Source organism: Coregonus clupeaformis, unplaced genomic scaffold, assembly GCF_020615455.1.
Source record: "Coregonus clupeaformis isolate EN_2021a unplaced genomic scaffold, ASM2061545v1 scaf0650, whole genome shotgun sequence".
NCBI classification, from domain to species: Eukaryota; Metazoa; Chordata; class Actinopteri; order Salmoniformes; family Salmonidae; genus Coregonus; species Coregonus clupeaformis.
In genome coordinates, this window is record NW_025534105.1 from 77,530 (window position 1) to 93,248 (window position 15,719).

Here is a 15,719-nt window from a genome sequence, read left to right on the forward strand (position 1 = left end):
TCATGACTGAGAACGTTTGTTCACACACATATGTGGACCCCAATAAAACAAGCATCATTTGGGCGTGCTTTTTAATGTTGGGAAACTTTGTTTCATTCAGTGAGCCATAGAACTGGTCTATTGTTGTTGTTTTGTACTTCTCCTTCAAAGCACTGTCACATTGGATGTCGATGAGCTCCAATTGTGTGTCTGGTGGTGCTTTCTCACTGTCGAAAGACAGGGGGCATGATACAAGCTCCAGCTCAGTCTCAATCTTGGTGAAGTGAAAATGTAGCATGCAGGTCGATCGAAGTGGTACTGTATGTCTCAGTGCAGCACTGCGATGTGGGCGCGTTCAGTGCGGCCAGTGTCGGGAAATGAGCGAGACCGGCTGCTCATTTGTCTGGAGAACAACATAAGTTTGGCCTTGAATGCTTTCACGTTGGAATACAGTTCATGCACAAAACACAATTTCCCTGCAGTTTCACATTTAGATCGTTCAGATGCCCCAATATGTCCACACCGACAGCAAAGTCGCCCAGCCAGTTTGTGTCTTTCAACTCAGAGAAGTCGTCAGCTTTACCAACCGTATCAAGGAACATACCTATCTCCCCTCTCAGTTCCCACACATGGCGAAATAATTTCCCCAGGTTTAGCCAGCGCATATTTGAATGGTACAACAAGTCCTGGTGCTCTACCTCTGTGTCATTGAGCAGCTGAATGAACTGATGATGGTTAAGCCCCCTTGCCCTTATAAAGTTGACAAGTTTTACAACCTCTTTGACAACATTTATCAGCTTTAACACACTTTTACACAGGGCTTCCTGATGAATAATACAGGGAAGAAATATACATTCCTCGGAGTTAGGGCTTTCTTCTTTTACTTTGCTTGAAAAATGATGATTGAGATTATATTCCTTAAAAACGGCAACACTTTCTTGGCATATTTCTTGGCATACCGCCTTATGTCCAATATTAGTAAAGAGTATTTTGCTGTCCATTTTTCTTTAAACACACGACATTCAGAGTCCAGCAATGAAGTGGCTATGATGACTGAGCGCATTCAGAATCTGACTGTATTCAGAATATGACTGTAGGCCCAAATACAGAGCGCGCTGCAGGGCTACAGCGCCATCTATTGGAGGTTGTTTGTTTATCATGGAATTAGTCATTTTAGGCAAAAAATCGTAACTCAAATATAATTATATTTTATACATTTAAAAAATGTCTCGCGGGCCGGATTGAAGTACCCGGCGGGCCGGATGGAACTCCTCAGACCCCTTAGACCCCTTGGTCTAAGGAGTCCCAGTCTAAGGAGTCCCAGTCTAAGGAGTCCCAGTCTAAGGAGTCCCATCCAGACAACACAAGGAGTGAGAGGGGCCCACATAGAAGACTCCTATATGACAGAAGTGATAAGGTTATTGTATGGACACCCAATATCCCTCCCTGCATTCAGGTTTCTGGGTTGAGATGTTTTCTAGATTGGGGACATTACAAGAAAAATATTAACAAAGGTCCTGTGCTGGTTTGATTAGTGTTGGATGTGGGGTGGTGTGTGCATGCGTGTGTGTGTGTGTGTGTGTGTGTGTGTGTGTGTGTGTGTGTGTGTGTGTGTGTGTGTCTGTGTCTGTGTGTGTGTGTGTGTCTGTGTCTGTGTCTGTGTGTGTGTTCCCACCAAAAACAGTATAACCATGTAATAACCCTATTGCATGTCATTTCTCTGAGTCACCCCGTCTCGTCCATGTCCTTCTGTGCTATAGAGCAGATCCAATCTTCACGTAGGGGGGATAATCTTGAACTTAGTCTTCTCCAAACAGAATGCAGGTGGATGTTCTATTTAAAAACTCTCCACCCATCAGGCATGAATGAAGAATTGGTATTGAAGTGTTTTCTGTAACTGGTATATTGCTTCTTATTGGTGTTCGATACCCCCATCTAGTGGTATCTCTATCCCCTAATCTATTACGATCCTGTGTTATTTATTCTGAGGAAATGTTCACATGGTCTATGTAAAAGTAATAATTGATGATATTCCTCTGTCCGCATTTGTAAATGTTGTATATAATCTAGATCATGCATTCTATTATATTAGGTACTGATTTATAGATTCATAGATGTAACATATGCAATTATCCTGGAAATAGAAGCCAGGTGTATGTGCCAACAACTTTACACTGAGGAGCCTGAGGCTGACACGTTCTGGCACTATGATTCTTTGGGCGCCATGATGATAAAATAAACATCTTTATTTAACATTCAAGCCTCCATTTTGGATGTATTCCTTTTTTCCGACAGTGTGCGGGTCTCCATCTCTTCCAGTATTCTTATTTTGACTCCTCCGTACCTGGAAAATACACTATTCAGTAGTAAAGAGCGCACACGGCCTCATCATTTATAACCACGTAATAACCATATTTTAACCGTAGCATACTGTCTCTTGGGGAGAGACATTACTGGGAGACCGTTAGGGAATCCCCTGGGACCAGCAGCAGATTGAGAGAGCTGTCCTACAATGTCAGCTGTGACCGTTTAATAGTCTTAATAATTATTTACCATCAGCGTCATTGACGAGGAATTTAAGCATATGAGATGGATAAATAAAGGCAGACAAACACACACCTCAGAGTGACATGTCTTTCTCTTAGTTAGTCACAATGAATGAAGTCTAACCAGGCGTGACTTGCTTTGGCTATAGGGAGATAGATAATTCTGTTTTTCTAATTAACCAAGTGGGTAATAGAGCTCTCTCCTCGTCTCTTCTCGTTCTCTCTCCATGTCTCTCTCTCGCCCTCTCAATATCTCTCTCCCACCCTCTCTCTTTCTCTTACGTCCTCTATCAATTTCTAAAATGTTCCATCGCCCGTTTTCTGCCTTGGTATGCCTGTAAGGTTAATATAATACACGATGAATCTAGAACTTGTCAAGTGAGTTGTGTTGTCCCTGTCTCACAGTAAGGGTATGTAAATTATATTCCAGTGTGGGGAGCTCAATTCTGGCCACATTTTGCCCATTTGAGTATCTAAAATGGAAAGTGCACCCGTAACAAACACATACCTGGCACCGCGAGCTTCCAGGCTGCAGTATCCCCTTCCGACGCATGAAAGACAAACCCGGAGAGGCTCGAGCGTACGGATGACAGCAATCTCTCGCTCTTTTCTCTTTCACTCTCTCCCTCCCCCTCTCTCTCTCTCCCTCCCTCCCCCTCTCTTTCTAATTTCCTCTCTCTCGCTCTCTCTCTTCACCCATTTTGCGATAGCCTAATTGAGGGAAAGCGCCACGAGCCACTTTGAAAGACACTTGAAGCTCACCGGCAGGTTCAGTCACACACGACAGACATCAGTTCTGCACCTCCGAAGCTGAGTGACCTTTCTGAAATACATGTAGGTACCTGAATTTACCGCGCATTCTAAATCGGACATCTTTGAATGGGTCCTTAGACGCTTTGTATAATCTCAATGGATATCCAACTATTCAACGGATTCCGCTGTTATTGAAGGTAATTATAAGAATCTATTTTTTGGCTATTTTTTCTGATACTATTATTATTATTATTATTATTTTGGATAACTTTATAGAACACCTGCTAGGCTGCGCTCTTATTTTACAATTCCACTGGGAATTCGTATTAGCCTATGTTCGGTGCTTGCTTCTGAACCTGAATTTAGATTTTTTTTAGGGTCTTGATTAGGCTACTTTTCCTCAAGTAACCTACCCCATTGTGTATGCCAATAGGCTATACTTTTTGTTATTGTGGGAATTTACTTCTTGACTCTGACATGCGTTATTGCAACTTCATGGTTAGCCTATATTTTGCAAGGAACACTTTAGGCTATCCAAATAGCTTAGGTCTTTTTGAAACTTTTATAGGGATGAAACACGATTTTTTTGTCTGTGTCTTATAAATGTTCAGTGTTGGAGATGTTGGGGAGTAGTGAACTACATGTAGTGAACTACACTTGAAACAGCCGTTTCGGAGTCTAAAAGGCTAAATTACACATTATGTTAACATCTGACTGTGATCTGTTCTTGCGATGTGTAATCATTTCAGATTTAGATAGGATCATACACTAAATCGTTTTTATTTCATAGTCTAGTTTTGATTTACATTTGATTGATGTCAACTAATGTGAACTCAACGTGAAATTTAAACACATTTCACCATGTCCTTGGATTTCGATAAAAAATTGGGTGAAAACAATATGAAATTCCCTTATGTTGATGACTTTTTGCAAATCCAATCAGTTTTCCACGTTGATTCAACGTCATCAGATTGAAAAAAAAATGTTGAAATGACGTGGGAACAACGTTGATGCAACCAGTTTTTGCCCAGCGGGTTGGATGTAGTGAACTACTTTTTCAAAGTAACTTTAGTTAAGTAAACTATAGGCTTTTCTTAAGGGTAGTATTAGTGTAGCTTAACATCTTCCAGTGTGAAGTAATTGGTAGCTTGCTAAACTAGCCTACTATATATTCAGAGTAGCTTCCCCAACTATGTAAACGTTTTAGGACAAGGCAGGGATTCTACACTCCTATTGACAGTAGTGAAAGAAATGGCCATCTCGCACTTGACCTTTAAACACTGTTTGAATAGGCTACCCCTCCTATCCAGCCTAATTATTAGAAACAACATCACTTCCGAAGTCAAGATCCCCAAAAATGATTTCCCCTAATTCAACGGCTTCACGTGACGTCATGAAAAAATATATGCCTAAAATCGGGAAACATTGAAGATGATTGCTTATATGGAGATGGGGGCGAGAATAATTTGAACAGCAAACACATGTAGAAAAGTTGATAAGCAGCCCATCACATCCAGAGCGTTTCCATTGAGAGTTATTAAACCCCTAGGACAAAAACATGCCATGCATATAACAGTGGCACGGCAGAAAATAATAAATAAATGTATGCGCAATTGTCACATTTAATACCTACCGGAGCGTAGTGGTGAATTCATTATTACACCATACTGCTCGCGCGCGCGTGTGTTTCATCGCGATTTGAAATTGAAGAAGGTTAAAAAGAAATCAACAATTATTTTGGGGGGCAGATAAATATCCATCAAATCATGCAGTGTGCCTCTGGTAACATAAAATTATTTTGTAGTCTACAAACTAAACCAACTCTGTAAGAGTGGAGACATTCAGGTCTCATAATAAAAATGGATACACTCCATCCACATGCTCACACAGTTAGGCTACATTTGGTTTCCATATTAGTATTAGTAAATTATAAATGTGTAATATTAGCATAATGTTGCCCAGAGAAACTGCCCACTGGGTAGAGACGTAAATTCAACGTCTATTCCACGTTGGTTCAACTTAATTTAATTGAAATGACGTGGAAACAACATTGATTCAACCAGTGTGTGCCCTGTGGGTAGATGGCCGGTAGATCCATGCAGTGTGTTTGTGTGTGATGAGAGAGAGATAGAGAGAGATAGAGAGAGAGAGAGAGAGAGAGAGAGAGAGAGAGAGCGTGCGCGCATGTTTGTCTGCCAATAGTCTACTGCAGAAGTGCGAGCTGCTTAATACGGTTGAGACTGGCTGATGACTGCATTGACTAGTCTACAACTGAACTCACCGTGTATTGTTCGCTTCACCAGTTTCTCAACGGAATCCTTGTAGCATACCAGCTGGTCTGTATCCAGTTCCGTGAACAGGCTCTGTCACGGTGGATTGCTTTGACTAAAATTCCGGTTAGACCACCGATAAACTCGTTGTATTCCGTTGCTGGTTGTAGAGGTCGAAAGCGCGCAACCAGCAAGAAACGACGGGGTATGTTGCTACGCAGTTGATAAATATGATATAGACACAATAGACCGACAAATAGTGTAAAGGAGAAAGAGAGATGAGGTGATGTTCTGACACACTGAGACAACGTGGACAGAAATCAAGACGAGGAACTCTATTCTTGTACTACTACAGGCACGGAACCAGCAGCCATTGGATGTCAGGTCTGTCTGACTTACTTCGATTGAAAATGCACATGTTTCTTTGGATATACCAGTAAGGCTACCTGAGATAAATGCGATGGAGATTGGGGAGTTTATTTGTGTTGATATTCACAATTCGTCAATCTCCAATCATGGACGACGTGCAAATATGACAACTGACACAACGTTTGCCTCTAAAACTTTCCCAAGTCAGTGACGGGACGATTTGTAGCGCGCGTCTTTTGTGGAATGAATAGTGCGTCAAGGCGATCGGGGTCTATCGTCTTCATATAGACACTGTCCAAGATCCAACTGCAAACGTTCCCAAATGAACTCAAGTACTCTCTCTCTCTCTCTCTCTCTCTCTCTCCCTCTCTCTCTCTCTCTCTGGTGTTTGTGAGCTGCATCATTAGTGTGGGGATCATTCAGTCCCACATGTGATGGACCCCCAGCAGTTTGATGGAGGCCATGTGTTAGAGGGCTGTAACACACCCGGTAACAGGGACCACCGGCCCCCTCCTGCCAAACTGGTCCGCTTGGAGTTGAACGGTGGCGGGGGCCCCCCAGGGCCACACCAGGGCAGGACGAGACAGGGGAGCCCAGGGGTCAGAGCCCTTACTTCGGCCACCACACCCACACCACAACCCAAGAACTGGCATAAAAGAGGTAAGACTGAAAAAGAAAAGGGGCGGGGCAAGAGGGAGGAATGGGTGAATAGAGGGGTGAGATGGGTGCCCAGATAGACTCTGCGCATAGTAGGGTTGTGAAGCAAGGGGAATTTTCCAGGTAACTTTCCAAATGTACCAGTAAACTACCAGAATTTTGGAAAATGTCAAGAATTGCAGGGTGCTTTACCTTTTCATTTCCCATGTCCCCTGCTTCTATCTGTATGCTGTGATGTGATTGGCTGTGCTGTGTGTCCGTCATCCCAGGGAGCCTGCTGCCTGTGCTGTGTTTGGTGGAGCACAGAGAGAGCCCGGTCCCGGCAGTGGAGGCTGAGAGGAGAGAGGAGCATGCAGAGTTTGTACTGGTCAGGAGAGACATGCTGTTTAACCAGCTGTTAGAGATGGTTCTACTGGCCCTGGGCTACTCTCACAGCTCAGCAGCACAGGCGAAAGGTACACACATATGCACAGCTCACACACCAACACACACACATACACATAAATCATGCTCACACACACATACACTCTCTCTCTCTCTCTCTCTCTCTCTCTCTCTCTCTCTCTCTCTCTCTCTCTCTCTCTCTCTCTCTCTCTCACTTACACACACACACATACACACACGCCTTCTCTTCCTCCAGTGTCAGTGTTTGTAACACAGTGTGTGCGCATGCGTGCCTGTGTGTGTACCTATAGGTTCGATCCAGGTGGGTAGGTGGAACCCTGTCCCTCTGTCCTGTGTGACTGATGCTCCTGAAGCAACTGTGGCTGACATGCTGCAGGACCTCTACCATGTCACCACCATCAAGATCCAGCTCACCAGGTACACCATCATCTCTCGTGGACAGACATACGTAACATAAATGGTATCTTAACGTCTGTCAACAGACTATGGGATCGACGGCTAACGAGGAACATTGTTCCGGTGCGCTGGTTTTGTGTCACTGGTTATTTGGATGAATCACAATTTGGCAGCGCGCTGCATCTTTAGAATTTCTGAAGGGGAGGGCACATGTGGCCCACAGACTTCCGTGAGACATGCGGAGAGAGGGGAGGTGGAGCTACCAAAGGGGTTCTGGAATTTGCACTAGTTTCGTATGTCATACCTCTCCCCCATAACCTAATCAAGTAGTTTACATGAGATTCTTGTTTCTGGGTTGCCGAGATTAGGTAAACCAGGCCACAGCTTCTGATGCTACATCTGTCAACCTGCTTTCAGTGGGGGTGTGTAGTGTCAGGAAATGGTTTGCGTGAAAATCTGCTTGGCTGCATTCGTGGTTTATGAAATAATAATACTAATAATACTAATAATTCACCATTCTGGAAACACAGCAGATGTGTTGTGTGAAGTAATTAACTAATAACTACCACCAGGTGAGGCAGGCAGGCAGGCACACACACACACACACGCACACACACACAGGCACATAGGAACACAAACGCACATACACACATAGTGACACACACACACAGAAACACACAGTCAGCCAAAGTCTAAATCTGCCACTCCACAGAGGAGGGCCCCCACAATTTCAGACAGCATTTTTATTCATTTGTCAATCTATTCTCTTCCACCCTCTCTACTTCTATCTCTCCCCTCTCTCTCCCTCTCTATTCACCCCTCCCTCTTTTCCCCCTATCTCCCCCATCTAACCCTCACTTTCTCTCCCCCCTCTCTCTACCTATCCATCCACCCCCCCTCTTTCCCCCAATCTCCCCCATCTAACCCTCACTTTCTCTCTCCCCTCTCTCTACCTATCCATCCACCCCTCCCTCTTTTCCCCCAATCTCCCCCATCTAACCCTCACTTATCTCTCCCCTCTCTCTACCTATCCATCCACCCCTCCCTCTTTTCCCCCTATCTCCCCCATCTAACCCTCACTTATCTCTCCCCTCTCTCTACCTATCCATCCACCCCTCCCTCTTTTCCCCCTATCTCCCCCATCTAACCCTCACTTACTCTCTCCCCTCTCTCCACCTATCCATCCACCCATCCCTCTTTTCCCCCTCACCCCCTCTCTCCCCGCTCCTCTATCTATCTCTCTCACTCCCTCTCTCTCTCTCTCTCTCTCTCTCTCTCTCTCTCTCTCTCTCTCTCTCTCTCTCTCTCTCTCTCTCTCTCTCTCTCTCTCCCTCTTCCTCTCTCTCTCTCCCCCCTCTCCCCCCCCTCTCTCTAGTTGTCCCAGGTTGGAGGACCTACCTCCAGAACAGTGGAGTCACTCCACAGTGAGAAACGCCCTGAAGGAGCTATTGAGAGACATGAACCAGAGCTCACTGGCCAAAGAGTGCCCTCTGTCCCAGGTACAACCAGTGATTTATATATACACTAGATGACTGATGGGGTGTGCTGTGTTGAAGCCACAGCATAGCCATCTTGGCACTCCCCCACCATTGTAAAACATATTTTGGAAGCTATAGAAATGCATTTATTAATGTCTACATTCATTATGCCACGTTTATTCTATTACAGACACGTTAATGCATACTTTTAAATTATATTATGTGAGCTAAACAAAAATATAAAAAAATGAAAAAATATTTAAAAATTTTTCCTTAAAGTAGTAGAGATTACTAATGTTACTGTCCCCAATCTAACAAAAAAATACTTCATTTTGTCCTTGAAACATTTAATTGAAATACTGTAGAATTCCATTCATTCCTATGGAGGACTGCTCCTACTGGGGAGACTTCAAAGGCTCTCAATTACCAATACATAGCACCAGCAATCCAGGGTTTATATACATCATTGGGTACAACACACACACACAGGCCTAAACACGTACATACACACACTCACGTACGCACAAACACGTACACAGACACACAAACAGGCATAAACTAGTGCACGGATTGCTGAGACAAATAAGGTCTGGGGCAGAGAGAGAGATACTGTATAAGGGATGTTTATCTTTTAAAGAGCCATGCTGCATCCTGTTACCTACAGCTCTGCTGACTTATACTGTACCACTGTACCCTTCTGCTACTGTCTGTCTCTTCCTAGTCAATCTCTGTCTTTCTCTTTCTGTGTGTGTATCTCATACTTGTTGCATGCCCAGCCTTTAGCTCAGTGGGCTAAAACAGTCTTGTAACATGCAGGCAGGTGACCCAAGTTTGAACCCAGTCGGCCACACATGCACAGCATCTCACTCACACACTGAATTGCTTTCACACACACACACACACACACACACACACACACACACACACACTTGTTACTGTGAAGGAACACAGCGTAGAGGCACCTGCTGTTGGAGAACAGATGGATGTGTCTTGTGAATATTTAAAACAATCAAAATAGTCTGTCTGTTACTCACCCTGAGGGCAGCAACTACAGCCTCAGTCTAATAAACAGACATTTCTGTTTTCATATTCTCTCTCTCTCTCTTTATGTTTATGTCTGTTCCCACTCCCCTCTTTCTAGCTCATTCTCTCCCTCCAAATGTCTCCCTCTCTCTTTCTCTCTCTCTCTCTGACTCTGTCCACCCCCCGCCCTCTCTCTTTCAATTCAATGGGCTTTATTGGCATGGGAAACATATGTTTACATTGCCAAAGCAAGTGAAATAGATAATAAACAAAAGTTTCTGTCTCTTCAGTTATTGGGAGCAGATTAGAATAAATCTGAAGAGATGAAAGGTGTAATCAAATGTGAAGATGACACAGGATTGTCTCGAGGGATTCTTTTTAGCTTCCATTTCTTAAATGACAGATGGCACCTAGATGAGGCTGCACACTCAAACACACACACACACACACTCATCTGTCTTTATTAAAGGGTTTACCTGGGGGGGGGGGGGTTTAATAACACCGATCTGAGTCCGTTATCATCACACATTCTATGTTCAGCTGAGACAGACACACACACACACAGGGAGAGAAATGGAGTCTTTTAAAACGGAGACAAAATGAGGCAACAATTATTTAAAATGTGAATCGTTACTTTTTCGCTCTTTTTAATACTGTTGTATAATATATTATTTCTGACTTCAAATGCAATTATTGCACAGTTCTCCAGCTCTGTTGCCAAGAGGAGAATAGACTGGCCCTCAGGCTCGTGTATGTACAGTATATAGCATGTATTCTATTTATTATGACTATATTTTGCATTGATCTGCTGTGGTTGAGTATTCATAAAGCGTTTCCCTGCCACTGTTACAACTCCATGTTCTTCTCTTTTCCCTTTGTCCTTCTCTCAGAGTATGATCTCCTCCATTGTAAACAGCACCTACTATGCAAATGTCTCGGCCACCAAGTGCCACGAGTTTGGCCGCTGGTATAAGCACTTCAGGAAGACCAAGGGCATCATGGGTAAGACTACAGGGTGGCTTAAAGGGGTAGTTCACTTATATTGATCCTCAATGGTAATGTTAGCAAATAGTAGCTGTGGCTATTTATAAATACTCCCCTCTCATTTACATCTCTCCTCCTCCATCCCTCTCTCCACTACTCTCTTCCTCACTTCAGAGATTGACAGCTTCTCTGACCAATCCCAACCGGGCTCCACACACCCATCAACCAAACAACCATTCCCAGGCAGCACAGCCGAGCAGGTCGGCTCCTCGCCCCTCCCCTACCCTCACGGGGGTGCCGCTCATATTTCTGGGCGTGGTTGTCTGGCCCCAAGTCTCTGCCCCCCCGGGCTGGTGACCGCCCCCCTCAGCCCCCAGCTAGTCAGCCCCCAACAGATAGTCATGGCCCAGTTCCTCAACCAGCAGTATGCAGTCAGCCATATGCTAGCCCAGCAAAGCCAGTCTGTATCTGTCTCCACCTCCCCCCAGCAGCTCCTCAACTACCCCCCTGTGTGGAGGCCTCCCCCCTCCCTGGCCCTAGCCAAGGGCCTCGACCCCCAGCCTCAGGCTGGACCACCAGGACCCGGGTCTGGGTCCCAGAGCCAAGTGTGTGGACCATCAGACATCTCATGTGAGATCTACCAGAGGGTGAGAGAGGAGCTGAAGAGAGCAGGCATCTCCCAAGCTGTGTTCGCCCGCGTGGCCTTCAACAGGACCCAGGTAGGAGACAGACAGGGAGATAGGGGTACTGGATGTATGGGACTGTGCTGTAAACTAAGGGTTAGGGATTAATTAGGGGGTGGGGTTGGTGAAGGACAGAGAAAAGGGGGGTTGGTGTTATGGTGTGTGTAAACTGTGTGCTGGTGTTATTGGATTGAGTGTGTGTGCGCGTGTGCATGACGATTAGCTCTTGGCATGGCCTTTGCCGCAGTTTCTGTTCTGAGTGTGTGTGTGAATGCGTGTGCTGGTGCATGTGTGTGCATGTGCTCTGTCTCTCTGTGTATATGTGTGTGTGTGCCAGCTCTTCTCTGTAGTAGGAACTCATGCCAGTGGTGAAGTAGCTGCTGGGCCAGCCAGTCACACTCCCTCAGAGAGTCTCTACCTCTCCCTGTCTAATCACACTCCCTCAGAGAGTCTCTACCTCTCCCTGTCTAATCACACTCCCTCAGAGAGTCTCTACCTCTCCCTGTCTAATCACACTCCCTCAGAGAGTCTCTACCTCTCCCTCTCCCTCTCTAATCACACTTCCCCAGAGAGACTCTACCTCTCCCTCTCTCTCTCTAATCACACGTCCCCAGAGAGTCTCTACCTCTCCCTCTGTAATCACACGTCCCCAGAGAGTCTCTACCGCTCCCTCTCTAATCACACTTCCCCAGAGAGTCTCTACCGTTCCCTCTCTAATCACACTTCCCCAGAGAGACTCTACCTCTCCCTCTCTCTCTCTAATCACACGTCCCCAGAGAGTCTCTACCTCTCCCTCTGTAATCACACGTCCCCAGAGAGTCTCTACCTCTCCCTCTGTAATCACACGTCCCCAGAGAGTCTCTACCTCTCCCTCTCTAATCACACTTCCCCAGAGAGTCTCTACCGCTCCCTCTCTAATCACACGTCCCCAGAGAGTCTCTACCTCTCCCTCTGTAATCACACTTCCCCAGAGAGTCTCTACCGCTCCCTCTCTAATCACACTTCCCCAGAGAGTCTCTACCGCTCCCTCTCTAATCACACTTCCCCCAGAGAGTCTCTACCTCTCCCTCTCTAATCACACGTCCCCAGAGAGTCTATACCGCTCCCTCTCTAATCACACTTCCCCAGAGAGTCTCTACCGCTCCCTCTCTAATCACACTTCCCCAGAGAGTCTCTACCGCTCCCTCTCTAATCACACTTCCCCAGAGAGTCTCTACCTCTCCCTCTCTGATCACACTTCCCCAGAGAGTCTCTACCTCTCCCTCTCTAATCACACTTCCCCAGAGTCTATACCGCTCCCTCTCTAATCACACGTCCCCAGAGAGTCTCTACCTCTCCCATCACACTTCCCCAGAGAGTCTCTACCTCTCTAATCACACTTCTCCAGAGTCTCTACCTCTACCTCTCTAATCACACTTCCCCAGTCTCTATTGCTCCCTCTATAATCACACTTCCCCAGAGTCTCTACCTCTACCTCTATAATCACACTTCCAGAGAGTCTCTACCTCTATAATCACACTTCCCCAGAGTCTCTACCTCTCCCTCTGTAATCACACGTCCCCAGAGAGTCTCTACCTCTCCCTCTGTAATCACACGTCCCCAGAGAGTCTCTACCGCTCCCTCTGTAATCACACGTCCCCAGAGAGTCTCTACCTCTCCCTCTGTAATCACACGTCCCCAGAGAGTCTCTACCGCTCCCTCTCTAATCACACGTCCCCAGAGAGTCTCTACCGCTCCCTCTCTAATCACACTTCCCCCAGAGAGTCTCTACCTCTCCCTCTCTAATCACACTTCCCCAGTCTCTACTGCTCCCTCTCTAATCACACTTCCCCAGAGTCTCTACCTCTATAATCACACTTCCCCAGAGTCTCTAATCACACTTCCCCAGAGTCTCTGCCTCTATAATCACACTTCCCAAGAGTCTCTACCTCTCTAATCACACTTCCCCAGAGTCTCTACCTCTCTAATCACACTTCCCCAGAGTCTCTACCTCTGTTTCTCTCATCCCTCCAATTTATTTTCTCTCTCTCGTCTCTATCACTTTCTCTGTCCATCTCTCTATATCTCACTTTCTCTGTCCATCTCACTTTCTCTGTCCATCTCTCTATATCTCACTTTCTCTCTATATCACACTTTCTCTGTCCATCTCTCTCTATCACTTTCTCTGTCCATCTCTCTATAAATCTCTCTATATCTCACTTTCTCTGTCCATCTCTCTATATCTCACTTTCTCTGTCCATCTCTCTATATCTCACTTTCTCTGTCCATCTCTCGTCTCTATCACTTTCTCTGTCCATCTCTCGTCTCTATCACTTTCTCTGTCCATCTCTCGTCTCTATCACTTTCTCTGTCCATCTCTCGTCTCTATCACTTTCTCTGTCCATCTCTCTATATCTCACTTTCTCTGTCCATCTCTCTATATCTCACGTTCTCTGTCCATCTCTCTATATTACATTTACATTTTAGTCATTTAGCAGACGCTCTTATCCAGAGCGACTTACAGTTAGTGAATACATATATTTTTATACTGGCCCCCCGTGGGAATCGAACCCACAACCCTGGCGTTGCAAACGCCATGCTCTATCAACTGAGCTACATCCCTGCCGGCCATTCCCTCCCCTACCCTGGACGACGCTGGGCCAATTGTGCGCCGCCCATGAGTCTCCCGGTCGCGGCCGGCTGCGACAGAGCCTGGATTCGAGCCAGGATCTCTAGTGGCACAGTTAGCACTGCGATGCAGTGCCTTAGACCACTGCGCCACTCAGGAGTTTATATCTCCCTTTCTTTATATATTTCCACCCTTCCTCTGTATCCAACTTTATGATGTCTGCATGTGACAGGTCTATCCCTCATTTTTCTCATTCAATTTCAATCTTTCTCATTTTTTCCCCATTTCATACCTCTCTCTCTCTCCCCCCTCTCTCTCTCCCTCCCTCCCTCCCTCTGTCTATCCTGTCTGCTCCTGCCGTTAGAAGGCACTCACTCGAATGGCTTCTAGAGAGACCTAGACCACTGTTATTATTACCATCATTATCACCAGCATCATCATGGGTGTCATTATAATGATCAAAGGCTGCCATTATAGCCACCCGCCCCCGCATTTCTCCGTCGCTGTGACAACTGGGCTCTGCGGACAGGTAAAAGGGAGTGGGACAGAGGAAGGAATGTCTCACCTGGGCAAGGAGTAGAGTGGGCGGGGCTTGGCTTGGAGTGTAAAGACCCTATTGGAGTGTGAAGGCTTAATGGCTGGGGGATCTACATTAGAGGGGTATAGTCGTAACAACTGGAGTGACATATAAAATCCCCTATTAGAGCCCCATCGTATGGAAGAGTGACTGACTGCTGTACGAGCAGGAGCAGACAGATAACTTAATAAGGGACTGATCCGTTTAATAGCAGAGCTTTAGAAGGTGTCTGGAGTTGGTAATCTGCTATGTTTACTCTGCCACTTTAAAGGAAAAAACACTGCCTGTGAGGATGTGTGCTGTCTGGGTGGGTGTGAGTCTCTATGTTCAGAGGATATCCTAGTCTAGATTAATGGCCCTCAGCCAGTTTTAGTATGGAACTTGCAGGTTGACATTTATTAGCTGTTTGGTCTTTAATGTTAGGGTTAGGCATTAGGGTTAGCAGTGTGGTTAAGGTTAGAGTTAAAGTTAGGGTTAGGTTTAAAATCAGATGTTATGACATTGTGGCTGTGCCAGCTAGTGACCACTCTGCAGAGCTGCCTCTAGAACAAGCTTCATGATGAAAACGCTAACCTGCACAAAACTTTCTATTAGGGTTTTGTTTGATGGTGTTAATAATTTATCTTTATCAGACATTGTCTGTAAGTGTCTCTTGGCCTGGTCAACATCACAGGGCTGCTACCCTGGAAGCGTAACTTGCCAAGTTTGAGACACTCCCATTCATTTCAATTAGGGGTCTTCAACTTTCTCTTGCCCAGAAACTCCTTGCTCTGGTCAAACGCTACTACACGCCCACGGATGTTAAGTAATTCACAATGAGTTTGGATCTGAGTACCTCCCCGGTGATTTCTAGAATGGAAATCCATTCTAGACCGTCTGATTGGGCCCAGAAACTGATGGGTTGGGCCAGAGCCATAACACATGTGGGTAAAGCAGCATTTAGAAAATTAATAATTGGCTTTGATACTCTGATTGGTTAGAGATGATCCAA

General features: G+C 45.6%; 1 protein-coding gene across 1 annotated transcript in view; it reads left to right on the forward strand.

Annotated features, from left to right (window-relative positions):
• Positions 1 to 5,528: 5,528 nt before the first annotated feature.
• The window catches only part of LOC121585797 (DNA-binding protein SATB1-like), an 85,574-nt gene continuing 75,383 nt past the window's right edge, over positions 5,529 to 15,719 (forward strand). Inside the window, exons 1-7 of the mRNA XM_045216250.1 lie at positions 5,529 to 5,932; positions 6,325 to 6,577; positions 6,844 to 7,029; positions 7,270 to 7,396; positions 8,751 to 8,874; positions 10,767 to 10,878; positions 11,035 to 11,579. Coding sequence (XP_045072185.1) covers positions 6,352 to 6,577; positions 6,844 to 7,029; positions 7,270 to 7,396; positions 8,751 to 8,874; positions 10,767 to 10,878; positions 11,035 to 11,579 — 1,320 coding nt within the window. The 5' untranslated portion in view covers positions 5,529 to 5,932; positions 6,325 to 6,351. The remainder of the gene's footprint in view (positions 5,933 to 6,324; positions 6,578 to 6,843; positions 7,030 to 7,269; positions 7,397 to 8,750; positions 8,875 to 10,766; positions 10,879 to 11,034; positions 11,580 to 15,719) is intronic.